Source organism: Convolutriloba macropyga, chromosome 4 (genome assembly GCF_964194025.1).
Source record: "Convolutriloba macropyga chromosome 4, txConMacr16.3, whole genome shotgun sequence".
NCBI classification, from domain to species: domain Eukaryota; kingdom Metazoa; phylum Xenacoelomorpha; order Acoela; family Convolutidae; genus Convolutriloba; species Convolutriloba macropyga.
In genome coordinates this window covers 27,592,687-27,619,379 of record NC_134471.1, presented here as the reverse complement: position 1 = coordinate 27,619,379, position 26,693 = coordinate 27,592,687, and the positions used below count along the sequence as shown (strand labels likewise).

At 33.9% G+C, this 26,693-nt stretch overlaps 2 protein-coding genes across 3 annotated transcripts in view; one reads left to right on the top strand and one right to left on the bottom strand.

Annotated features, from left to right (window-relative positions):
- Positions 1–26,693, bottom strand: part of LOC142337568 (uncharacterized) — a 128,881-nt gene that overhangs the window by 49,212 nt on the left and 52,976 nt on the right. The window contains exons 2-4 of the mRNA XM_075386896.1: positions 9,207–9,410; positions 6,187–6,396; positions 5,510–5,653 (exon numbers count right to left, since the gene is read on the bottom strand). Of these exons, the coding sequence (XP_075243011.1) occupies positions 5,510–5,653; positions 6,187–6,396; positions 9,207–9,410 (558 nt within the window). The remainder of the gene's footprint in view (positions 1–5,509; positions 5,654–6,186; positions 6,397–9,206; positions 9,411–26,693) is intronic.
- LOC142338355 (acetylcholine receptor subunit beta-type unc-29-like) lies at positions 13,130–26,641 on the top strand. 2 transcript variants are annotated; one of them, XM_075388067.1, is made up of 3 exons: positions 13,130–13,209; positions 24,984–25,184; positions 25,894–26,641. In XM_075388067.1, exons 2-3 carry the CDS (start codon positions 24,986–24,988, stop codon positions 26,310–26,312), a joined length of 618 nt encoding a protein of 205 aa, XP_075244182.1. In that variant the 5' UTR covers positions 13,130–13,209; positions 24,984–24,985; the 3' UTR covers positions 26,313–26,641. The 2 variants fall into 2 exon arrangements, with proteins under 2 accessions (XP_075244182.1, XP_075244183.1); XM_075388068.1 differs by lacking the exon at positions 13,130–13,209 and having other exon boundaries at positions 24,284–25,184.

Below are 26,693 nucleotides of genomic sequence, written 5' to 3'. Positions count from 1 at the left end.
TGGTGGAGGAGTCCACCGAAAGTAACCAAGCACACCAAGTATTAATATAAACACTGCTAAACTATATACATATTTATTTATATCCTGTAATCTCCACTCGGAGAACAAACTTTCTTTAGTTTCGTATCAATACTTGTTGTTAGTTAACACCTCACCAATTGGAGAGGATTTGTAAATATTGAGTGTTAGCTTTGTTCGCCGTTAAACACAGTACCAACTGGTACTTACTCACTGGCCGTTAGGTGTGAAAACACACAATCGCAGTTCTGCCTGATCGCGATAGAAAACAGTTGTGAAGAAATTCAAGATTCTTTCTTGCTCTTTTTACTTCTAAGCATTCTCTATACAACATGGCGCAGTCAACTATGGCTCGCTCTCCATTAGGAGTACACTTCTTCTGGGACAAAAATCACCAGCCAGAATTAGACTGGGAAAAATGGTTAGCAGCCGTAAAGCTGGCCATAATGGTCAAAGAAAACATCCAGGTGGACAAATTACTCCAAACTAGACCTGAAAACGAAGAACAAGACTATCCCACAGAGCCACATTACGAACCAGCACTACCGGACGAAACAACAGCCGAAAGAAGGCAAAGAGAACAAAGAAATGTCAAAAGACGCACCGACTGGCAAAACACACCGTGATAACACACCGTGGGACGAAGCCGACAACAAAACAAAAAGCCACATATATCTCTCATTAAGAGCACAAGCAACAAACATTTTCCATCAAAGATTCCCACACACAGACATCCAAAAATGCACCACTGACGCACTAGTAGAACAACTCAGAGAAGCATTTATACAAACAAGGAACGAAACATTCGACAGATTTCAATTCTTTAGATGCCAACAAAAAGAAGGCGAATCACTAGAAGTTTTCCATTCACGAAGAAAAAACACGCATCAGTATGCAACTGGGAGCACTTAGAAGAAGGCCTTGTAAAAAGCATTTTCATACAAGGGATGAACAATCAGCAAATCCAAATGGATCTACTATCAGAAGAGAAAACCCCGTCAAAAACACTACAATATGCACTAGCACGTGAAAGAGGACAAGAAAGTCAACAAAAAATGATAAACACAAACACAAATCCAACAACATCAAACCCATGGTTCGAAAAAATACAACTTATAAAACGTCAAAACAGAGTCCCCATTCTCCCAACACCCCAATCAGGACAAATCCAAGACTGCCGACGCTGCGGCAATAAATTCCTCCCGGGCCACCTAAACATATGCCCCGCAAGGAACGAAGCATGCAGAATATGCAAAAAGATCGACCATTTCGCAAAACTCTGTAAATCAGAAATGCCCCCACGACTACAATACAATATGCAACAACGACGACAACAAAATTACTCCAGCCAAAAAAACTTCTCCGGTCATCAACAACAAAACAAAAACAACCAACTGGTCACGAGGAAGCCACCACAGAGAATGAGAAACATAAATAAAGAGGAATCCGAGGACACACAAGACACAGCAGAAGAAACAATAGACCCAGAATTAACCTGTTATATAAGGGAAATGATGGAAGATTGGCAAAACACGACAAACTTTATTCAATCAGTAAAATTCACGAATGAAAAAGTTAGCGACATCAATAAAACCAGAAGAGGGGAATTCTGGCTAAAAACAAAAACTAACAAAAAACAAACCTACTGGCTAGCAGACACAGGAAGCCCTAGGAGCTTCATGAACATCCAAACAGCACAGAACCTACTGGTCGACGACAATACGAAAATTGACCAGCCAAACAAAGCACTAGGAGAATTTAGATGTTTCAACAACAAAATCAACATACTCGGCACGATCCAAGTGGACATTTCTTCAGGAACATCAACTGCAAAAAAGTGCACCATACTATTGGTAGACACAAACACAATAAACATCATGGGAAGAGACATTATGGACAAACTAGGCCTACGCCTGACAATGACACCTCAACAAAAACGTGGTGAGAAACAATTACGCAAATTAGTCATAAATTCAATGCATCGCAACCACCCAGGACAATCAGGAATGATGCACATCGCAAATCTCATATGGTTCCCACGAATCCACAGAGAAATAGTTACTTTGACACAGAACTGCCAGCCGTTCATCAAGATCGGTAAGAACTTAAAATCATTAATACCAAAATCTAAAGTAGCACATCTACCACCACTTCACGAGCCGAACGAAGAAATCCAAATGGATTTCGCCGGCCCCATAACTGACGAACAACATAAGGACTCATACATATTAGCATCATTTGATAGATTCTCAAGATATCCACACGCATAAGTTTATCACAACTGCGACACCGACACAGCTATAGAATTTCCAGAAAAATATATAAAATTTCACGGAATACCTAGAAATATAAGATGCGATCAAGCCCAAGCCTTTAAATCCAGAGAATTCGAAATTTTTTGTAACAACCAAAATATTAAACTAATATTAGCCCCAGCTGGAGACCACAGAGCAAATGGAATGATAAAACGACTAATACAAACAATTAAACGACGCCTTTGAGTTCTAAACAACGAACCCAAATGGTCAAAAATTACACTCGCGGATAAAATCGACGAAATCATCCAAGAAATAAAAATAATCCCCAACACAACAACAAGAATATCACCATTCACAGCACACGTTGGTAGAAAACATAACACACCTATATCAAACATCGCTACACAAACATCCCCAAAAAACCTATCATACAATGATATAACAAAGTTCTATTTAGATAAGAAGAGAGGGTTGAAACAACCGATGCTCAAAGCAGACACCATTTGGAACCTTGAATCAGATTCAGAACCCAAATTAGATATCCAGTTCCAACAGACCATCGACAAGGAAGACTCATCAGACCAGTCAACTCTACAAAATGTAAAGAAGAAAGCGATCAAACGTAAGAAAATTTCACCAATTAAAATAAAAACTGATAAATTAATGATAACATTCGGTGATAAAACGACATCAATATCTAACACAAGAAAACAAGTAGCACAAAAAACACTCGCACGAAAAGCACCAGAACCATGAGGCACATTAAAACCACTATGGAACATTATACCAGACGGTAATATCACTAACTACTCGCCCACAACAATAACACTAGACACAAACACCAGAAAAAACACAGTAATTAGGAAAAATGATTTGGCAATCGTAAACGAAGTCAAACCAAGACTAATGCAGTTCGTAGCATGTAAGACCGTACGAGAAAATAAAAGAAACCAAGAAAAAATTTCTGTTAACAGAAAAGAAGCAAGCCAAACAACCACAGCAGAAACACCAATTGGAAAGACCCGAACGCACAGACAGCACAAGCGAACTCCAATACCCATCGCAACCAGGACCCTCACACCAATTTGACATGCCAGGACCCAGCAGGAAAAAACCACAACAACGCAAACGAAAACAGAAGCCAACCAAACGACCCCAAAAATCCATCAGCGACTTCGAAAGAAAGTCAAAGGAAGCGGCAACCGCCCAATCAAAACTCAATAAAGCCAAAGAACGCCAGCGCCAATTATCTCAATCCCCAAGGATCCAACTGGACACAACCAAACTCCAAGCAAATAAATCAATCGAAGTCATAAATTTGATCACCGATTCATCGCAAGGTAGCCCAATAAAAATCTTTTTTTCGAATCATCCGACAGCCTTTATGACTATTCCAGCAACAAAAATTACGAAGACCCCGGAACGAGTAAACAAGAAAATAGACGAAATCATCCACCGCATAACCCACTCACCAAAGAAACAAAACCAGGAAAACGAACCACAACTTATCTCTATCACCCCAGCGGATAACACGAGCCCAAACACTGAACTCATATCCATAAAACCAGCACACCAATCGACCCCAGTAGAACCACAACTTCTCATTACAGCAACCACCACACAAGTCAACCCAAAGGACGACATTGAAAACAACAACCAACTGGTAACAAATAAACCACCAATCAACATTGACTCAGGCATACCAACCCGAGATAACCAAGTGGCACAGCAACCAACAAAAGACACAAACAAGATCAATGAACTCAACAACCACACGAAACACCACGACACACCAGAAGAGCGGAAAAACATCGACGAACCCACTGAAGTAGTCCATATGGAAGAAGACAACTGCGACACTGCGACGATTAGTTCAATATCCTCATGGAAGATATTGCCGCTCTCGACAAGCTCTTTAACTAAACAGCCAAAGAATCACAGAGAGGGGAGTGTGGTGGAGAAGTCCACCGAAAGTAACCAAGCACACCAAGTATTAATAAAAACACTGCTAAACTATATACATATTTATTTATATCCTGTAATCTCCACTCGGAGAACAAACTTTCTTTAGTTTCGTATCAAAACTTGTTGTTAGTTAACACCTCACCAATTGGAGAGGATTTGTAAATCTTTAGTGTTAGCTTTGTTCGCCGTTAAACACAGTACCAACTGGTACTTAGTCACTGGCCGTTAGGTGTGAAAACACAGTTCGGCCTGATCGCGATAGAAAACAGTTGTGAAGAAATTCAAGATTCTTTCTTGCTCTTTTTACTTCTAAGCATTCTCTAACAGCAATTATTATTATTATTATTATTATTATTATTATTATTATTATTATTATTATTATTATTATTATTATTATTATTATTATTTTTATTATTATTATTTCTATTATTATTATTTTTAATTTTTTTATTTTCATCCTTATTATTATGGTTATTATTCTTATTGTTATCATTACTATTTTATTTTTATTAGTATTATTATTATTATTAATATTATAAAATTATTGATTGTTATAATATTGTTATCACTATTATTTTTTGTATTATAGTTATTTTATTATTACTATTATTACTATTTTTATTACTATTATTATTTTTATTATATTATTATTATTATTATTATTATTATTATTATTATTATTATTATTATTATTATTGTTATTATTATTAATATTATTATTTTTTTTTAATAATTATTATTACTTTTATTGTTAATATTTTATTAATAAATTTGACAGTTAAATACAGAAGCTGTTGAGTTAGTGTAATGCTGATAAAATTTTACTAAAAAATACATTTAGGTATGTAGACTCATATCAGTGAAAAAAGTCAGAAGAAATCATGGGTTATAGATTCACTACAAACGAGTTCCATATAAACAAAGATTGCAAACAAAAAATCTTGTTTTTTAAGCGAGGACATTTTTCTCACTTCCAGAGATTTCTAGTTTATTTATTAGAGCCCTTTTAAGTATTTAATTTTAATAAGGAGAAAGAATTTTTCTAATGGTCTTAGTATGGGTTCTAAGAAACCATAGAACAATATATCACTGAGTATGATTGCTAAGAATCATAAATGACTTAGTATCGTCTTCGAGACTCTGGAAAAACTCTTTTTTTTGGCGTTAAACTCGGATAAGCTCTTTCCATATGAATGATTTCCATTGAAAATCAATCTGTTTGCTAAAGATTTCGCGACACTTACGTATGGTTAGCCAAGTGTTAGTACCTGGTAGTTAGGTGAAACTGGTGGGGGTGAGGACAGACTGTCGAGGGTACAGGTGGAGTTGCAGGTGCCGTTGTGTCCCCCCACTGAAGAGTTGCCCACCCCTGAATCCTCGTAATTGCTCCTCACACTCCCACTCATCATCACCTGTACACACGTGATCTGCTTGACATATGACACAGTATAAAGTGTACTGTTCTTTTATTAACTGGTTACATTGACGCATGTATGTCAGCATCGACTTTCTGTTACCAGAAAACACGTAGAAAACACGTGCTGCAAATTTGCCACAAGAAACCTTAAAAATCGCAAGCAATTATTAAAAACAACAAAAAAGTGAACAAAAAAGAGAAAACAAAACAAAAACAAAATTTTTGTTCAAAGTTTTTCAAATGTAAATTGCTGAAAATCATCCAATGAGACTTCATCTGAAACATTTTTGTTTGATCAGAACGTTGTGCAAGATTCACTGCAGCAAGCATTACTCATTTTGCAATGTTCAATGGTTCATTGGCAAAAGGATGAGCTACAAATCTGAGAAAAGATTTAAAAATTTTAAAACTTTCAAAAATTTTTAAAAGTTTTTAAAAAATTCTTATTTCACCTCACAGAAAAGTGCCTATAAAATTTAGGCAATTTTATTCCTAAAAAGAGAGGCTTAAAATATATGCGTGTCTCACCCCCTCATCGACAGCTCCTCTTTGTGTACAGGATGAGTGAGGGACACCTGGAGCAACAGCTGATGAGGAGAGTTGGTCACAAGAGGAGGTCGAGAGCACATCACAGGAGGAAGAGGAAATGTTACTACCTGGCACCAACTGGTGATGGTGGTGATGATGGTGGTCAACTACACATCCACCTCGAGATGAGTCGGAGATTGAAAGTCGCTTCTGAACAAAACTAATGTTTTTTCCATTTTTTTCTGCAATTCTGCAGTTTTCATAATGCGAGCAAAAGCCTTTGAAACTAGTTCCGCTCACCCAATTAAAGGGGTGTTTTTCCTTTGTAAGATGTGTCATCCAAAGTGCGGCTACAATCATAGAAATAACTTTTTGATCTCTCAACCAATGAGAGGTGACCTCAAAATAACTCTATGAGTCATGAATTACTGATAAGGAAAAAGTTGGGAGCGAGAACAGCGAGAGTGACTTGGGAGCGAGAACATCGCTGATCCGACATGAACTGATAAAAGTGATCGACTGAGAACTAACACTTCAGAGTTGAAAATTATTATTATTTGAGAAAAACAATAGTAACTGCACGTGCACGATTTAAAATTCCAAAAGACTGTGGTGCCAGAATATAAAATGCCAGAAATTGCAATATACATTGTCAAAAGTTGACTTTCGTCATTTTGTCATTTTAAAACGTTCAAAATTTTTATTTTAAGTAAGGTTACGTGACTTTGCAGAAGTCAATTCAAAATTCTGACTCGCGGTTCTCGATAGACGCCAGTAATTTTCATTGATTTCAAGCAGAGTCATTTAAGCTACACGCAATCAAAAAGGTCACAATGAAGTTCAAATTGAGCAGATGTTTTCAAAATTCCGATAATTAGAAGACAAGAGGAAAGTGAATATCATTAACATAGTTGGCAGATTGCTAGAAAATAGCCGCAACAGCTTTGTTGATCTGCAATCTCACAAAAAGGAAAAAAAAGAACTAAAAAAACAGACTTTTTTTCAAATGCAGAGGCTGAGTTGTTTAAAATTGATCAAGACTCTGTTTAATTTGTAGCTGCATCTATTAGGTTTTATTAAATAACCTTCAATCAGACACAAACTTGACCTTATCTCATTGAATTATAAAAAAAGTCAATTTCACAGCAAGTAACTCATTTTTGAGAGAGAGGCAAGTCCCGTGTGACCAAAATTTTAATCACCCAAATGAACAAAAACCTCACTCCAATAAAAGCCAAAAATGACGTCAGTTGAAATTGCATGAATCTATGAACAAAAAGCAGATTTCAGGAAATTCTCACGTCATATGTTCGTAACAAAAATCTTCACGACGAAATAAAAAAAACATAGCAGGACAAATCCTGACACAATACAAAAAATTTTCTTTGGCTAAAATGAAGATGATTCTTAGAATTGACAATAAATGAATTGCGAAAACCAATTAGAAAACAAAGTTTAAGAAAATGACAATAATTAGCAAAATTCAAGGCCAAATTGCCGCATTTCTCACTCTACTTTGAAATTGGCGTAAGAAATATCCGCGCGGCCAGAAAACTTCATTTTTTGCTCCACTTCCTGTTCCGGCGTGACCAAAATCACTCCAAATCACTGTTTCGGCGTGACCAATTTGACTTCAAAAATCGAGAAAATATGTTAACAGATCTCAAAAACATTGCCAGAAGAATCCCTGAAACGACTGGAATAGCGTGTCGAATAACTATTTCTCAATGGCAGTCAGTATCAAAGAATAGAAAAGACTATCTTAATTGAAAAAAGAAAAGATTTAACTAAAAATTTAAAGAATTTAAAGTAGAAAATTACTAAAATTCAATTACGGTTTCGGATTGTACATTTACACAAAAGGAAAACAAACTTTCAAGCAATCAAGAAAATTTCATTGCTCACCCATGTGTGGATTTGCCAAAATAAGCGCAAAAAAATCTTTAATTTTGAAAACGCGAGAAACTGAAAGAAATTAAGAATAATTTTAACATTTTTTTTGCAGAACTTAGTTGAAAATCCTTCAAACTAGCGTAAAACTTTCTTTTATAACCAAAAACCTTCGCAAAGGTTTGAAAACAATTTGAAAATTATAAATTTAGCCCAAAAAACCTTTAAGAGAGCATAGATAGTTCAAAAAATAAAAAAAAACATCTTGAAAAAGCCGCACGTGAACAAAAAGTTTACTCGATTAGCAGAAATTTTTCACGCCTACATTTTTCACTTTGTATCATAGGAAGGATTTGACAAAATAATCACACTCTTTTCTCCGCACTTCAAATTTGTTCACTGACACAACTTGTCAAACTTTATTCACTCCCTGAACTTCCGGTTTTCTTGCTCGCTCACTTATCAAAAAAACAGAGAACCATAATGCCTCTTCGAGTCTTAAAACTCCAATTTTATCTCCATATGCACAATCGATCACAGTTGTATAGATACACATACTCTGGAAAAAAGTCTATCGTTCTTGATAAATTTTATCTTCAATTCACCAAATATGAATTCGATTTCCTTTTTCTTCGAGAAACAAAAGAAATTAAAACGTCTCCGCAGCAGTTAAATCAGTTTCTCAAGAAATTTTCACCGTTTCCATTTTCTCTTTTGAATGACGCAGATGATATGCATCAGCAATAACTGACTAACTGGTTTAAATTGCCTGACATTCAAATAAACTGTAAGTTTGAATCAAATATAAGACTTAAAGGCAACAAACACAACCGATTCTTAAATTTGACAACTTACAGTTTAATTAAAGAACAGACAGCTTCGAAACATTCCGTATGCTTGCGATCCAGTTTTAGTTTTATCTATATTTTCGAATTGTTTTTAGTCGATCTTTTGAAGAGCAAAATGTTGAGCAAAGAAGAGAAATGTAAAACATGCACTGGATGTTCAATCTGCTCCAAATATTGTCTAATAGATGCCAGATTATAAGTACAAAATAATCAACTTTGCAGCAAATTGTCGCTATTTCCGTTTGCAGTTATTACTTCGCGAATAATTTAAAAATATCAAACCTGTATAAGTCCCAAGTTGTTGTTTTCTGGCTGAGCGTTAACCACGTTTGGGTTGTTATTATTTGTAGGAGACGGTGCCGGACTAAATATTGATGCACTATTCGATTCCTGAACTGCTGCAGGGTTGCTAACACCCCCACAATTTTCTTCACCGGTTGGTTGTTGCAACGTGGGCGATGATGATTTATTCTGGTAGGAAAAGGGCTGAAAAACGTAAACAATAATAATGGAACAAACAATGAATGTCACGCTGAAGTATTTCAATATAGTAAGTAGAGCAAAATAACTCAAATAAATTTGATAAGAGTGGAGTGAAAAATGGTGCAGTGAAATTGGCCTTCAAATAAGTATGAACGAGTTTTGAGTAAGTTTGTTGTTAAAGGGAGGAAAAGTTGTTCCAATACCATAAATCTATAAAATATGAGGGTTTGAAAAATTAAAGCGTTACATCTTTGCAAAAATGCATTATAAGCATTGTAACATGGAACTGTTGGCCTATAAAAAGTGCTTTTCTGGTCGGCACGGAAGATATTTTAACAATATATACACACACAGCCTATAATGCTAAAAACGGTTCCAAGTTAAATTTTCTTCTTTTGGTTGTGGTTCCTTTTGGTGGGAGTATAGGAATACGCGCAGAGGAATTACGGAAAAAACTTGTGCCAAATTATTTCAGAGCAAGCCACGATCTCGTTCACTGTGAGCTCTTCCTTGTACGTGTCCGCTTAAAAGGCTATATGGAAAAGTATGGAAATAATTCCAAACGGAAGGATATTTAGGAAAGAGAGAAACAAACTTATAGCTCTCCAACAGTGGCTAGCTGTTAGTAATTTTGCACTTTTCCGAGCTCGTATTGTTTTCTAAAAGGGGCGGGGGAAGGGGTGGCAACAATTACCACCAAGCGACCAAAAAGCAAGAATTGTTTCCTCAGGATCTCTTTGTGACTTATAAGGAAATAGCTGGAAAAATTAATGGCCATTATTGGATATGTCTTAGTCCAGTAATTTTGACCACATTTTTGTGAAAATCGAATTTAGAGAATGTTTTAAAAGCGACCATACAGAAAAGAGAAACAATGACCGATAAAACTGGAGAGGATTAAAAAGTATTTCCACGTCATTCAAATGCACTTGTTGGGCTGGAAAAATTTGGAAAAACCTAGAACATAATTACTTGAATGGCATTCAATCAGATTAAAGCTTGTCACTTCACCGACTAAAAGCCTGGGAAGAATCGAATCTATTAACCTTTTGGTGGTTAATTTGAAATGTTCAAGAAAAAAGCAAAGCAGGAAGACTCTTAGCCGGCTCAAAGAAGAAATCCATTTATACCCGATCCAGCTATTCACTAAACAAAACTATCTATTTAATTAATCACAGTAATCAAAAACTTTGAAACAAAAACGTAGGAAAAAATAAAAGGAGAAAAGCAATTTAGTCTAACAACTTTCTAATAATAACAAAATTCTTCACAAGCTGCTCCTCTGAAGCAATTATTAGTGAATAATTTAAAAAATTCAAAGACGAAAAAAACAACCCTAGGGTCACCAAAATTGCTAGAATACTAATTTAAGCCAATAAACTCCCGGAATGTCATAAAAATATGGAGTTGGATACAAAAGTTTCGATTAAAGCTTCTATAACCTCAAAATGATATAAATAGATCAAAATTGGATAGATCTGTTCCATGTCTGTTTCAGATGATACAAAATGCTCCCAATGCTTGGATCTGAAAACTAATTTGAACATCATTAAAATCATGCAAAAGCATGTTGACATTAATTACAAGTGAAATTGTGTGTAATTACAAGTGAAAACAGTCCACTTATTTTAATTGTTTGCTTACATATTGGAAATTAAAAAGAAGTGCAATAATGTGTGGGCCAACAAAATTGTATGAGGTCCCAGATAACTTTTAAATTGTTACTTCCTTTCACGTTTTTCATGCCAGCTTAGGAGCTGCAAACAATATTTTGATAGGCGTATACTCAAAACCGAACATTTCTTATGTTTGAAGCCTTACATACCGAACAAACCGAACATAGACACGACTTCTTAGGTGGAGAACCAAACATAACAAACGTTTCCAATGTCGTCGTACTTTTGGGTCTTGTGGAATAGGGAGGCACTCGAAATTGGATCGCTTGAGCTAAATTGTTTTGTTTCTTATTGTTCTACTAAAACTTTGCCATTATGGAAACCCGTGGTGATTCGTAGAACAAATTTTACCACCAGTAAAGATTTGATTATTGTTAGAACAATGAATATTCTCAAAATACATCCCCTCAGTAGTAACGCCTACAAAACAATAAAACTCGTGTCACAATAAATTTTAATGTAATAAAAAAATACTTTTCAAAAAACACAAGGACACGTGATGTGAAAAAACTTATTTCACTTATTTTATTCATTGAGTAAAATTGGACTATTCGATTGAGTGTTATGTTCTCGGAACAAAAGCTCAGCTGATCATTTGATGTCAGTTTACGGGAAAATATTGATTAACCCCAGAACTGAGGAGAAAAACCAGACAAAAGTACTTGTACAAGAGACAAGGGGAGCCCATTGAATGAGGAAAAGAAAACCCACGCATTAGGGAAACGGGTTAGATAAAAACGGGGGCTCTATTGATTAAAAATTTGGGTTTGCAAAGAAATACAAATTGGAAAATGCACGGATACACTTATGATTATACTCTAATTTTTCTTTTATACGGAAAAATGTAAACGCTGATTGTTTTCAGTATGTTGGTCAGATAATTGTTTGCACATAAAGATTAATATATGATAATTGAAAAAAAAACGCGTGTTCAAAAGTCTCAAATTTGAAAAACGTTACCTGAACAAAGTGTGATATAGTTTTGAACCCTTTCCGGGCTGTTCTCTTCCTTTAATATAATTGGAGCTAATTTCAAGGAAATATCAAAGCAAATCCGTGTAACGCTTTTGATATTGAGAAGCAAGAAAAGAATAAATTTTGAGAAGAATCAAAGGAAAAGTTCATTAAAAAATATTAGTGATGAAAATTGGGGGCAAATATTCTTCTGCAAATGGTATTAATGTGTTGGGCTCGGTTGGTGGTATGGATTTTGGGGCACGCGTGAATTATCACCCAAATTCGATGTGTGAGAGGGTATGGGAAATTGTTAGAGATTTTTCATTATGGGAATGAAGGGAAAAAATAAAAATAAAGGGAAATATAAAATGTCACACAGTTAGTAGACTGCAAATGGTATAAAATAGTATAAATCTTTTTCCGTTTTTATACTTTTCTCTTCTGATTTTATTTGGCACGAAAAGGAAATACACACTTTATAGAGTGCGCTTGCTACTAGTTGTTGTGTGTTGCTGGTTAGCCCTCCCCTCTACCACGTAAAGGTATCAAAATTAACCCAGTTTTGTCACAGGCTGTTTTTTGTCCCCTTCACTTTTTCCCCATCTTTTCCCCCTCTGCTCTGCAGAAAAAATATTCCCTTTGCCTGCATTATTGCTCTGCTGTTATTGTAATTTGCTTACGCTTATGCAGGCGCGCTTGATTCTTATTTAGACAAATTTTAGAAAGACGCGATTTAAGGGTGATAGATAGATGGGCTGAAGTTATGGAGTTGGAATGGCGGGGGGTTGGGTGGGAGTGTGTGTGTGTGTGTGTGTGTGGGGGGGGGGGGGGGGGGGTTGTGAGTTTAGATGGCAGATTTTAAATAAAATCGGGGAGACAGTGTCTAATCTGTTAGGACTGACGTCAACGTTGAAAAAGAGACAATTTTGCTCTCTACAGATCTATAATGACTTCATCAGATATCATTTGAGATAGAGTGAAGGGGTAAAATGTCCACTACTTCGATATAGAACAAACACAAATGATGGCCAGAAGGGCGTGTGATCAAATTGGGATGTCTCCCTTCATTTAGTTCACTTTTGTCTATATTGATAGCACTCTATCTGAAAGCACGTCATCAATTTGGAAACGAACAAGAGTATGTTTGCAGATTATATAAATATCCCGCAGTAAGTTGATTTCAACAATTGAAACAGAAAATGCAGTAAAATACAAATTTAAAAATCAGCATATAAGTTTTCATAAAGAATTTTTCAAAAATGATGGTTGATAGACCAATTTTTCTGGACATCTTTATAGCTCAAGAGTAGTGAGCTTCAGAAATTACTCTCTTTAAAAGAGCCAAATTTGTAAGTTTTTCAAACGCAAAGACTCAACCTTACCCGAACTGAGAGATGCGCCGAACAAATCCTTTGGTTTCATGTATATTCATTTTAATCAAATTTTGAGAAGAGTTTAGCATACCGCATGCTGCAGTCTATTTCTCAGAGTTTGTGATCGCCGAAGAATTTCTGGTATAGTCACTTGTCACAACATTATGTAGTTTTTGATTGATATTCTGCAGAAATTTTAATCTTTCAATTTTTATCTATCTGCTCAATTTTTCAAAACTTTCTTTAAAAATACTATCAATGTACTCTTTTCTCTCATTATTAAGTGCCGAATGTTTATGGCCAAAACACAATTAAGAATGTCCACAAACTAGTGACAACTCAAAGAGATGAAATAACGCAATGCCTAAAAATTAAGATTAGGAAGAGTTTCCAACAACTGTCTACCAGGAGCGCATTTTGAGCACTTTGGTTAATGGTTTATTCCTCAAATTGTGAGTTACACCTTAAAATTAAGGCAAAGTAAAATTCAGTTTTAGAAAGTTTGACAATAAATATTCTTATTAGTGCAAGAAAAATTTTAACTTAATATTTTGCAAACTCATTACCTCTTTTGTCCTCCGTATTTCAGTGCAATGATGTATTACTGTATTGAATTTCTGTTTCCACAAAAAGTTCTTTGAGCAGTCTTATTTCTAACACATTTTTTCAAATGAAAACGCCAGATTGTGACGGTTTGTTCTATTGTACATAAAAAGTTTTGTTCAATTATCGCGTGAATATACAAAAAAATAGAATCCGTTACTACGTAAAAATAGAATCCGTAAATAGAATCTGTACGAAATTTTCTTTTTAAAATTCTTCTGATGGGTCATCGTCTGGATCACCATCCTCAGAGGGTTCCAGACTATCTTAACTCGTTGTTATCACGAAATGGCAAAGTGACAAGATCTCAATACATTTACACTTCCAAACTACAACTTTGAAGACAGTTTTCGGAAGAAGATTATTCAGTTTTACAGTCCCTCGCGAAAAGAATCGACTTCCTTTTGAAATAAAATTTTTGTCAAACAGAAAGAAGCTTAAAACTTTTTTGATCTAAGAAGTTAATTGTATAGCACTTTTGAGTATGTAAATAGTGCTTAAACCAATAATAATAATAATGATAATAATAACAATAATAATAATAATAAAATAATAATAATAATAACTAGTAGGAAAAGTGAAAGAAAGAGCAATCAGACTGCGTGAATTGACATGAAAAGCTGAAAATTTCTATTTTCTTTTTTGACATATGAGACGAATAAATCGCCAATATACGTTCAACAACCATTCAATTTTTCATGGGTATTACATTAATCGATTTGCCTTATTTTATACAGCGAAAAAGCCGGGGTAACATAAGTTTCCTTTTCCCCAAATAAAATTGTGAGTTTGTGACAAAAATTAAATATTTTTGATAATTGCTATACAGCCTGAGGTTTTCAAATAGAGTTACAGAACATAATTACTGACATCATTGAGGAACAAAGTCATAGGAATCAAACCGTGATAATAAAGCAAGCAAACCATCAAAAAAAAATTCTGGGCACTTTAACTTCCATGAATCTCGTCGCGTTTCAATTTTAAAAGGAAAAGACGGGCCATGTATCTAATGACTATAGTGGTTAGAATTTTTTTAGCCTGACGATTAATTTTTGTGACCAAAGATTTCCTTAACATACTTTTTCCGGCCAAGTAGGTTAAATAAAATATTTGGTGAAATTTTTGTAGGACGAGATTTAATATGGAGGACATCATAAATTGGAATTTTGTAATTGGATGCAAAATAAACCAAACATACGTAAAATACATTGTTTTAAAATCTGCTGATTGTTTTGTCGTAATTAGTTGTCTGCAATTTTTCGCACAATTTCAACTTGATTAGTTTCAATTATTTGCATCCAATTTTAGAATATAAAAAAAATGGTATAGATTGCAAAACTTGAGGATGATTTCTGATGAAAGAGTGATTACATGCAATTGTCCTACAAACAAAATAACATGTAGTAGTTTTGATTTGATTGTTTGATTGGCACCCATCATTTTGACCCCACAGGTTTTTTAATAAATTTTTTTGATAATGTGAAGAACCATAAAAATAATTCCTCTGTGGTTAACAAGATCCTCGATATAGTTGAGTGAGTGTTTCTTTGGTTAGTTGCTCGGGTACGAAATGTAATAACAGCTATTGAATTGAAACTGTGATATGTAGCTCAAACTTGGTTGCCAGTATTTTGGACACTTCTCTAGCAGTTGGCTCACAAGAAAAAACCATTCAAGCAAAATTTTTGCTCTTGATTTATTTTTCTTGCTCTTTCTCATAGTTCGTTATATGCAAGAAGAAAATATGTTCTGCATGAGCAGTCAATCACATTCTCTCAGCCACGTTTGCTTCACTGTCTACATAAAATAAAGGCGTTAATTGAGCATAAATAAAGATATAGACTAACAAGGAGGCTCGGTAATGTGCGTTCGCACATTAAGATCCGACCCCGTTGATCTACATTTTTCACTTATTTGTCTACCAAATGATGAAGAGATAAAGAAAATTAACATATCAACATATCGTTCAACAAACTACTAAAAGAATAAAACAATTTACTCTAGAGGGTTAATGAGACCTGTGGCTACCATAATTTGACTACCAGAAAAAACGGCAATAAAAATCAAATAGTTACCAATATTAATTACGACCAAAATTCCTTGTCCATTTTTTGAAAACCACTAATAATCAAATCAAAATAGCATCAGATAAAGTTTATACTCAGAAGATTAACCGGCTCTTTTTTGGAACAAATTATGGGACTTTTCCTTAACGCGACTTCGCAACAAGTCGACTAGAAATAAGCAAAAGGGGCAAAGTTTATTAAAACCTTGCTTTTTTAAAAAAAGAAATTAATTCGAACTGATTAGAAACATTACGCATCAAATGAAATCATTCAGAGAGTCTTTTATACCTCAATAGAGAGCGACTGAGGCCTTTCATTATACAGGAAATGTCATACGACTACAAAAAAACGACAAGTACAGGCAAAAACTAAAATTTTGCACGAAAAATTATGCACGAAAACGATGTCACCCCAATCAATTAAATTTTAAGTTGATCACTAAAAACAATAAAAATCTTCGTTTGCCTTTTTTAAAGGCAACCAAATTTGTAAATCAATTGACGCCCATTATTGTGATACTTTGAAAAGACTTTTCCTTATTGCGACTTCGCAACAAGTCGACTAGAAATAAGCCAAAGGAGTAAAGTTTATTAAAACTTTGCTTTTTTAAAAAAAAGGAAATTAATTCGAACTGATTAGAAACATTACGCATCAAATGAAATCATTGAGAGATTCTTTTATACCTCAATAGAGAGTGACTGAGGCCTTTTGGAGTCGGTGTTGACTTCCAACAAAAGGATTTAGAGACTTCACTTATGTTAATAGATATAAACTAAAATACTCAACCGTGATTGGTTAAAATTATGGAAATACCTTTCCTTTTAATGTTTAACTGTTTACCCGTTGGTAACACAACACGCTACCCTTTTAGTCGGTACCAGTCATACCTGATATCATAATAAAGTATATTTATCTCTCTCTACTCCGCTCTTGTCTTAGTACTGAGATATACGTTAGACTTTAGCATTTCGGCCGGTGCACTGTCTGCTGAAGCTCAGATAGAAGAGTAACAGACTAGGGATCTAGAACTTTAGTTAGTCAGGTAAGCCTTAAGATTAGACTATATTCTTGAGACACCATAGGACAGAAGTAGAGTAACGCTTCAAGGTAACCATACCTCAGCACACGTCTTACTTTCATTATACGGGATATGTCATACGACTACAAAAAAACGACAAGTACAGGCAAAAACTAAAATTTTGCACGAAAAATTATGCACGAAAACGATGTCCCCCCAATCAATTAAATTTTAAGCTGATCACTAAAAATAATAAAAATCTTCGTTTGCCTTTTTTAAAGGCAACCAAATTTGTAAATCAATTGACGCCCATTATTGTGACACTTTGAAAATAGAACAAAAACCTACAAAAAGGCCAAATATGCACAAATATATGGAGCAAATTGTATTTCAATAGATAAATAATATGAATTGTATATAGAAAGGCTTATCTACATTTTAACAGAATTAAAATTGGCAGCTCTCAAAAATTTATCTCTTTTTTATTAAAATTAAGTATTTTCAAAATTCATTGCCAACAAAGTCTTTCGAATAAAAGAGTAGACAGTTTGTCTTGCAACTACTCGGAAAATTAATTGCGACTGTTATTAATGAGACTAAATCCTAAGACTATAAAATAACATTAAAAACAAGCTGAACTAATAATTTTCACGAACAACTTTACGAAACCACAGTTTTGAAGCCATTAAATTTATAAGATACTAACCGCGAGAATATAACATCTCCATTTGCGTCTCCTTTGACCACCATAACGTCTTTTTGCAAAACAACTATCACAAAATGACAGCAAACAGAACCACAAAAACGGAAAAGTATCTAAACTTCACAAAATTCTTCTGAAACAAATTGTCTAAGCCCTGAAGACATCATTTGAAAAGTTTAAACAGCAGAAAAATTATTGTTTGATTCGGCAAAACATTAAAAAGAGCTCTAAATAATGAAGCTAATTTACGAAAATGATACAGCATTGTAAAATACGAAAAAAAATGCAAACCAGAACAAAAAGGGATAAATTGAAGAATACTATTTCTCTTTTATTAGAAATTTAATTCGAAAGTCAAAACAACCCTTAGTTATTTACCGGTATCAGTTAATAATTTCAGTAGTTTATCTATAGGTGGGCACTGAGACCTTTAATTACACAATATTTGGCATATGACAACAAAAATTAACAACTAATAAAGGGCAAAAATAAAAACTCTACCAATTTCTGCAAGAGAACGGTATGAAAAGAACGGTATTCGGCAAGGGAATTTTGTATGAAAACTCGTAGTACCAAAAGCAAAAAACCTTCTGTTAAAACAATCAGCCACAAAATTAGTTTCTCTTCTATATGGAGGAGAGATTGACCTCTACTTACTGAGAATAAACAAAATGTTGACCAAAATAGTATAAAAAATTGGCAAGTTCAAAAAATCACAGAAATTTCCCTAAAAAAAATACATTCAATAAGTTAAGAGACATTAGGTAACATCCGAATGAGTATAAAAGGTCCACTTGCACCTCTTGAGGAAAAAATTTAGATCTCACAGTAGTTGAACTTAAAATTCAGACTGCCAAAAGAATAACAATTGAAGGCAAAAACAAGAATGCAGTTAAATTTTAATAAAACTCTTCCTCAAAGCCATAATAACCCTTTGGTTCTCTGAAAACAAGCTATATATACATTTGGCCTCAAACTTACGTAAACTAGACCGATCATTAACGGAGCCGTAAATAAAAAATATTGTCACTAATTAACATTAAAAACAAAAGCAAAATAATTTGAAAAAAGACAGCATCAAAATAAAAACCAAAAAGTGTCTGATTCTAAGAATCCATGATATTGTCGAGCCTCTCCCTGCATTTTTTACGCGCCCAGCAAACCGACTAATTGTTCCAAGTGTTTGCGAATTAGTTAAAGAGTTGTTCAAATATTAATAAAAAGAACGATGCATTTTGTATAATTATCGAGACAAATCTGCAGCAAAAAACGGCAAAGTTTAAATTCCAGAAGACCTTCATACGGCACCTAATTGCAACCAGCGCTTTTTGTTCAGATTAGGGAGTCTTTTTCAAGTTTCCTAGGTCGCTAAGTTTGGCAAACTTTGACGAAGTGGACCAAAAAAGCATATTTTGTTCCATTTTTGATGAAAAAAGTTTGAGTTTTGAAAATTTTATTAAAAATTTTGGCAAAAAAAACCTTCAATCAAACAATTCAGCAACGCTCTTCTCTCTCTAATGATAACAACAACACTATGCCGTTAAGAATTTTAATTTATTTTGAACTATATTAGCGGAATTGTACCAAATTTTAGCAAAATTTACTGAAATTGTGAACAAAAACAGTCGAATGTTCAAAAAACTTTAAACCTCGATAACTCCCTGTAAAAAACGAAAATCGAAAAAATCTTTTATTTCCGTATTGTACGCTGGACGGGCTTTTCAATGATACCACTCACAATTCTCTACGATGAATATATCGATCGGCCAAAATTGACTGAACAAAAAAAACCCAGTTGATTATATAGTTCCTCCTCCCCACTAAAGTGGGGGTCGGAACAAAAATGCCTTTGTAGTGTGGAATTCGTTTCTTTTTCCCCGAATTTTGTTTATCCATATAGAAACACATACACACACCCACAAACCCACACTCATATATATATATATATATATATATATATATATATATATATATATATATATATATATATATATATATATATATATATATATATATATGTGTGTGTGTGTGTGTATGTGTGTGTGTGTGTAAGTGTGTGTGTGCCCAAAAAATTATATCTAGCAAACAGCCTTTATTTGACTCATGGAGTAAAGGTTTCAATTGTCAAAACAAAATGGAAAGGGACCAATTTGCAGTGATTTTGCTGAACGTCGAATTGTTCATTTATTTGCCAAAAAATGTCCTCAAAATAGTATAATTTCTTTGCCGATAATTTTTATGTCACACAAAAATTTGCAAGGTCTCAAATTTCAAATCTCATTCACAAGAAAGTCTTTTTAAAACTTAATTGAGTAATTGAGAAGTTTACAGTAAACAGCTGAAAAAATTAAAAAAACGTCTCAACCGCCAATAAAGCCGACGGGAAATCTTTATTTGGTTATTTAAAATCTAATTTTCCATTTTAATTAAAAATAGACAAATCCGGGGAATTCAGTAACAAACAAAGGAGAAACTTTCTCAAAAAAATTGCCAAAAATGTATCTTTTAATTTTTAGCCGTTTGATTTTGCTGCTAAGTTTGGTGAAATGTGACGATGATTTCCACATATCAAAGAAATTACACGATGAAATTAAAAGCAAATCGCATCCGTACACTCAACCTAAAAATTTTACATCTGATGGCATAGTTCGATTGTACGTGGACCTTTATCAAATTTTGGATGTTAATGAGAAAAGCGGAGTTATAGCGCTTAAATTGACTCAAGTTGTGATGTACTCTTGCGAGGCATGGACATGGAACTCAGAAGACTACGGAGGAGTTTCAGCTCTTCAATATCCTCTGGGAACTTTTTGGGTTCCACCGATGGGTCAGTATTCTATCTGATACAAATAATATGATTAGAAACAAATTAGTAAATTTTTCACATGTAGAAGATTTCACGCCTTCTTTCAGAAATGCACAACTTTTTTCTGTAAGCGCAACTGCGAAACGCGCTAATCCAACTCCAAAGATAACAAACTGATTATAAGGTTCCATAAATTCATCCAGAGATTACCCAACATGAACTCTCACTCCGGAGCCCTACTTCTCAGCTCTTACTGTTCCGACCCGACTTGTGGGACGGAGGAGGTATATGCTCAACTGGGTTTTTTGTTCAGTCAATATTGACCGATCGATATATTCATTGTAGAGAGTTGTGAGCAGTATCAATAGAAAGCCCGTCCAATGTAGTGTGTGAATTTAATTTTTTTTTCTTCAAAATTTCGCCTTTTTCTAGGATTTATAGAGGTTTAAAGACTTCGTCAACATTTCTATTTTCACAATAATTTTCTTCATATATTTTTTACCTTTTAAAACATTTTTGTTAATTATTAAAAAATCAAGTTCACAACTTCAATATTTACAGGTTTTAGTAACCCTGTAGCGCTATCGAGTCTAATTTTTGTTTCATCGTGGTTTTTCAGAACAAAACAGGTATGGATTTTGATGTTTTTTGTCAATTTTTAGAACCGCTTTTGCTTATACTGTTGCAACCATTTGACTATTTTGTTCATTCTCTCTTGACGTTTTAGCGAAGTATTAAAAAACTATGCATTTTTTTTTCATGGTGAAAATATCTTGTTGTCTGAATTGGTCCACGGAAACTAATAATGTTGTTCACTTCGACATGTTTTTGTAGTTGCAGTTTTACAAAACCTCAATACTGATAAACCTCACTGAAATTTTTTCGCTGTTTAAATGAAAATGAGATGAAGTTCACAGACTATAGCGTATGGCATTATTCAATTTGAAAAAAAGGTATTAGTGAAATTAGAAAAAAAAATGAAGTAAAATTTTCTTTGCTGCAGTTTTGTCACAGTCTGAGAAATGAAAGTTATGATTGATTTCAGTTGTGGATTAATTTGATTTTATTATTAACTAAATTTCATGCTTAAGGTTTTTTCCACACTAAAAATCAAAAATATAGGTGAATTTTGTGTTCTGAAGGTTTCTGTGTTTTTTGTCTTGCCCCTCAATTTCATTTAAAAAAGTCCTAATTAGTCTTAAGACAAGTACGTTTGATTTCAAAGTTCCCTTTCAGTTTATGACTAACGATAGAAATGGAATTTAAAGTGACGCTGTTTTACTTCTAAAAGAATTGAAGAATTTCTTCTATCTTTGGGTTTTCAATCAATTAGTCTTTTTGATTAAACTAAGTACAATCGGACCTATCATTTTTCTAATAACATTCAAACACAAACGTTTTTCTACGAAAACATAATTGAAATTTCTGTGAATGTGTCAATATAACATCAAATGCTTCAAAAATGTAAAAATGTACTTTTCAAAAATAATAGCGATAGAGGAAAAAACAGCCTCTCAATATTGTTTTTGTCGACTTGCACACTATTATAATTAACGGTAGCTTCTCGTTTTTGCGTACTCAAATATTTAGTAAATCTACTGTTTGATTTTTTCTGAGATTTTATTTGGTTTTCAAATTTTAACACCAAATTTTTCAGTTCAAAAATTTCTACTCAGGATTTCTTCATTTCTCTTGCTTTTACCTCTGTGAATTTTTTCTTATCTTCAGATACATGGTTTTCTATTATAATAACTGACCTGAAAGAAAAACGTTTGGTAACTGCCGTGGCCAATGTCGACATAGCTTATGATTATCTGGCTTGAGAATCCTGAATTTGTAATCTCATTTTAGAAATATAAGTGGGTGGAGGGGTCAATTTTTATTTATTTATGCACTCAATTGTATATATATATATATATATATATATATATATATATATATGTGTGTGTGTATGCATATATATATATATATATATATAAATATAAATAAATAAATAAATAAATATATATATATATATATATATATATATAAATATATATATATATATATATATATATATGTATATACATTATATATATACATATATATATATATATATATATATATATATTGAACTCGTAAAATCTAATTGAAGATAATGAGAGCTCAAGCAGGCTGAAAAACTATGAAATTGTTACAAGAGACATTTTTTTTGAAAAATAGTCTGAAATTGGGACGGATGTTGATTTCAGAAGCACATTGTTTTTGCTGTTTGTTAAAATAAGTTATTCACTCAACAAAATAGGCCTTTTGAAGTTGCGAAAATACATTGAGTTTTCTCTAATGTCTGCTATTGCATTTCTTATTGTGCTTATTGTAGTGAAATGATAAAAATTGATTCAACTGTTATTAACCATTTTTTGTACACACCTATGTATTTGTTTGAACTTCTGTCAGAATTTTATAACAAATTTTAAACTGCTAAATTTTTAACTGCGAAATTTAAATTTTACCATAATGCACTAATTTCTTTAATTTAGAGGACAATTAAGGATTTTGATGACTTTGAAACTACGTGTTTTCATAACAACTTTTCGAAAAATTCAACTTTTCGTTTGAATTTGTTCTATTGTTTTTAACTCAGTCAGTCCGGATTTTGAGCGGTATTTTTGTGGATTTAATGAGGTCTATAAAAATCAGATAACGTTTTATTCTAAAGTTAACAGTTATGGGTACCTTGAAAAACTTATCAGCTGTCGGAATTAATAGCTAACGGTTTTCATTGCGGACATGTTTTTTAAAAATTTAAGTCATTAATTCATCCATTAACAAGATGTCGTGGCTGCTTCATATTCAATCTTACTTAATTGGGCTCCAAAGTTATAGTTTTCAGGAAATTACTGTATTTGTTGAGAATATATTAGTCTAGCACGAAAATTTGACAAGTGATTTGGAGTTGAAGTCGGCATTTTTTGTGTTTTTTTAAATTTTCGCATGTGTTTGTTTTTATGAATTGATAACCAAGAGCAACCCAGAGCAAACTTTTGATAAACTCCGGAGGCAAAAAGTAATCACTTTATCCGTATCTTACCTCGTGATTTTAAAATTTAGGTAAAATCTACTTGAATTTAGTCTGATTTTGCATTATCAGTTTAGGCTTCCAATTGAGTGAATAGGTCTTTTTCACTTCTGGGCTCTTTCGGGCTTATCCTTTGTTTTTTTTGTAAAATAAGTAATTTGCTTGATATATTGTTTTTTTAAACAAAATTCATTGGATCTGATTTCAGGTTTTTGTTTTGGATTCCAACGTTTATAAGCTGTTGGTTCGAAAGAAGTCTAAATAAAAAGAAGACTAGCTAAAAGTCGACTTGTTTAAATCTCCTAAGATCATCTTGATCGATGTTTTTGCAGCAACTCATAATAGAAATTATCGTTGCTGCGTCTCATTGTCAACTCTTTTGAAAAAGTTAACAATCAACTCTTTTCTCTATCACGAATTGCCGAAGATGGTCAGTTATCACTTGAATCCCACAAAAACGGGTTATCTTGCTAGATTTGTTTTATATTTGCTGGCATCTTCCATGACTCTGGTGTAACCTTCCTTAATCTTTATCTAGAGACAATAAACAAAATAGCGAGATCTGCCAAGATGACCCTCTGTTTAGACCAGGATTTTGTTCACCTGATTACAACCCCGAGTTATGAAAAGCCTCAAAAAGTCTAGTGGGGTAGGTGGGTAATTATTGACCAAAAATTACACAGTTGAGCTCTTTGTTAAAGTCGAGCAAATGTTCTTTTTCGGTTGAGTAGAAATCTTTTTGTTGGCAATTTTGGTCGAGCATAGTCTCTAAATGTGTCAAGGAAAAGTCTTGCTATGAGTGGAGTTACAGCAGAATAAAAATCCGGCCGAAATCATAGACCGAGCAAAAGTCTTTTCATAGAAATTTTGGGTTAAGCAAAAGTATTTTCATGGTGATTTTCAAACAAATAAAAAAACTGAAAAAACTGCCAAGAGTCAAGCCGAATGCTTCAAAGAGTCCAGAAAAAGAAAAAAAGCTAAAGAACAACTTTCGGCACCCTGGGGGACCCTTTTTAGATACCATATCGAAGACCATATATGGTTCCATCCAAGTCAAGGCAAATTTTTTTGTATGATCTTGCTATGATTTCTAAGAAGCCATATATGATCTTAAGTATATTTTCAAAGATTCTGAATCTATGATCATCTGAGAACAATAACTTCAGAACTGACCTTGGCTCGACAAAATGGATCAGTTGGAATTATCTCTGAATATATTATAAAATCAATATAACATAATTATCAATGTTGTAGACCAAAACATTGCGTCTATTTTTGTAGAATCTCTAGAAGAGTCTTAGATTGTTACTGTTTAGTTATGTTGGATGCGATTGAAATAATACACGAGGGAGTAGAAATGCAGGCAGTACACAGCAATGGATTCGTGTATAGTGTGTACACTTTTCTGACGATGACCATCGCGTGTGATATCGACGTGACATTCTTCCCCTATGACACACAGACATGTCTTATTGTATTTGATCCCCTGAGCGGATTTGAAGATCAGTACAAAATTGGTTAGTCTCTTCATGATCATAAACGGAGATAATTTTGTGGTTCCGAATGCTGCGGTACATCTTGCAAAGTCACGCAAGATCTTGATCTCTTGGCGAAACTTGGGACGTGCCAGCGAAATTTTGCTAAGTTTAGTTTTCAGAATAAATCCTGACATTATTTGACATGATCCAGTAAGACCAATGGAAAGACATGGTAAAAAATCTCATTAACAAAACTCTGTGGGTTATTTTGGTGAAGAAACCTGCAATGACTACGATCATTTGCCCCCCCCCCCCCCCCCGCGCATAAAACTAAACGACTTAGTGATTTAATGTGTAAAACGTCAAGTCAAAATATAAAGTCTAATATTGCACGTCTAGTATCAGTACTGATTTATAACTATGTCCATATCATTTTTCATTTTTCACACTGAGCAGCCTTTTGAAAGTCTTGGCAAAAAACCTAAAGTCAACTTTTTCCTCAGAAAGTAATCTAAAAAACCTAATAATTTAGTTAATGTTATTATAAACAAGTTATAAACAAGTTATAAACAAGTTATGGGTCTTTCCCATTATAGACCCCCCCCCCCCCCCCCCAGCTTAGTGGTCAGATAACCTATACCCCCCATCATGGTAATTATACCATAATGGGGGGCTATAATTTGATGGGGGGGGCTATAATGGGAAAGACCCCAATTTATAAACAAATTATGACAATGTTTCTCTTCAGAATTCGCCAATGATAGTCTGCCTCTGATCGCTTACAAAGAGAACGACCAATGGGAGCTCATCACACCTGCTGTGAATAGAATGAAAACAATCAGACACGTTCCCGAGTTTCCCAATGCAAAACAAGCCACAACTGAGTTGAAGCTAAAAAGACGCCATCTATTCTATACTATTTTCATAATCTGTCCCACGATCATTCTCTACCTGCTGTCTGGTTTGACTTTCATGCTTCCAGTGGATTCTGGAGAAAAAGTGTCCTTCGCAGTAACAATTTTGTTGGCCCAAATTGTTTCCTTTGGAACACTCAGCAATATTTTCCCGGCAAGCTCGAAAAATTTGCCTATTTTGGCATATCTTGTGCTAATTGCTACATTTCACACGAGTTTGGTGTGTCTGGCGTCTGTTTTTTGTAAGTATTAAGTTTATATGAGCAATTGATGTATGGTAATGCCAGCTCACATCCTCTCTATTTTCCATTCTTTTTAATTTGTGGAGGCAAAAAAAAAAGTTGAAATAATATTCCTTCACCTGGATGATTGGAGATTTTTAGGGTGCAACTATTTGTAAAATTTGGTGAAACAGGACTTTTCGGATTATGCGTCGCATTACTAAGAATTGTAAGACATACATCTCAATCACGTCTCACAGTCACAAGATAAAGATTTTTTTCTATTCTTATACAATTACAATTCAAACTAATCAGATCATGCATAACAAATATTTTTTCCTAAGATTTTTATCGCGCAAGATCTGACCAGACAATGAGCCATAACCAATGCGTTTAAGATTAAACCGACACAG

Excerpts from the sequence above, each read along its gene's own strand:
- LOC142338355 (XM_075388067.1), top strand. The coding sequence starts at position 24,986 with ATGTTGGATGCGATTGAAATAATACACGAGGGAGTAGAAATGCAGGCA. Across the intron at positions 25,185-25,893 it reads TGAAGATCAGTACAAAATTG|AATTCGCCAATGATAGTCTG; the intron begins GTTAGTCTCTTC and ends GTTTCTCTTCAG.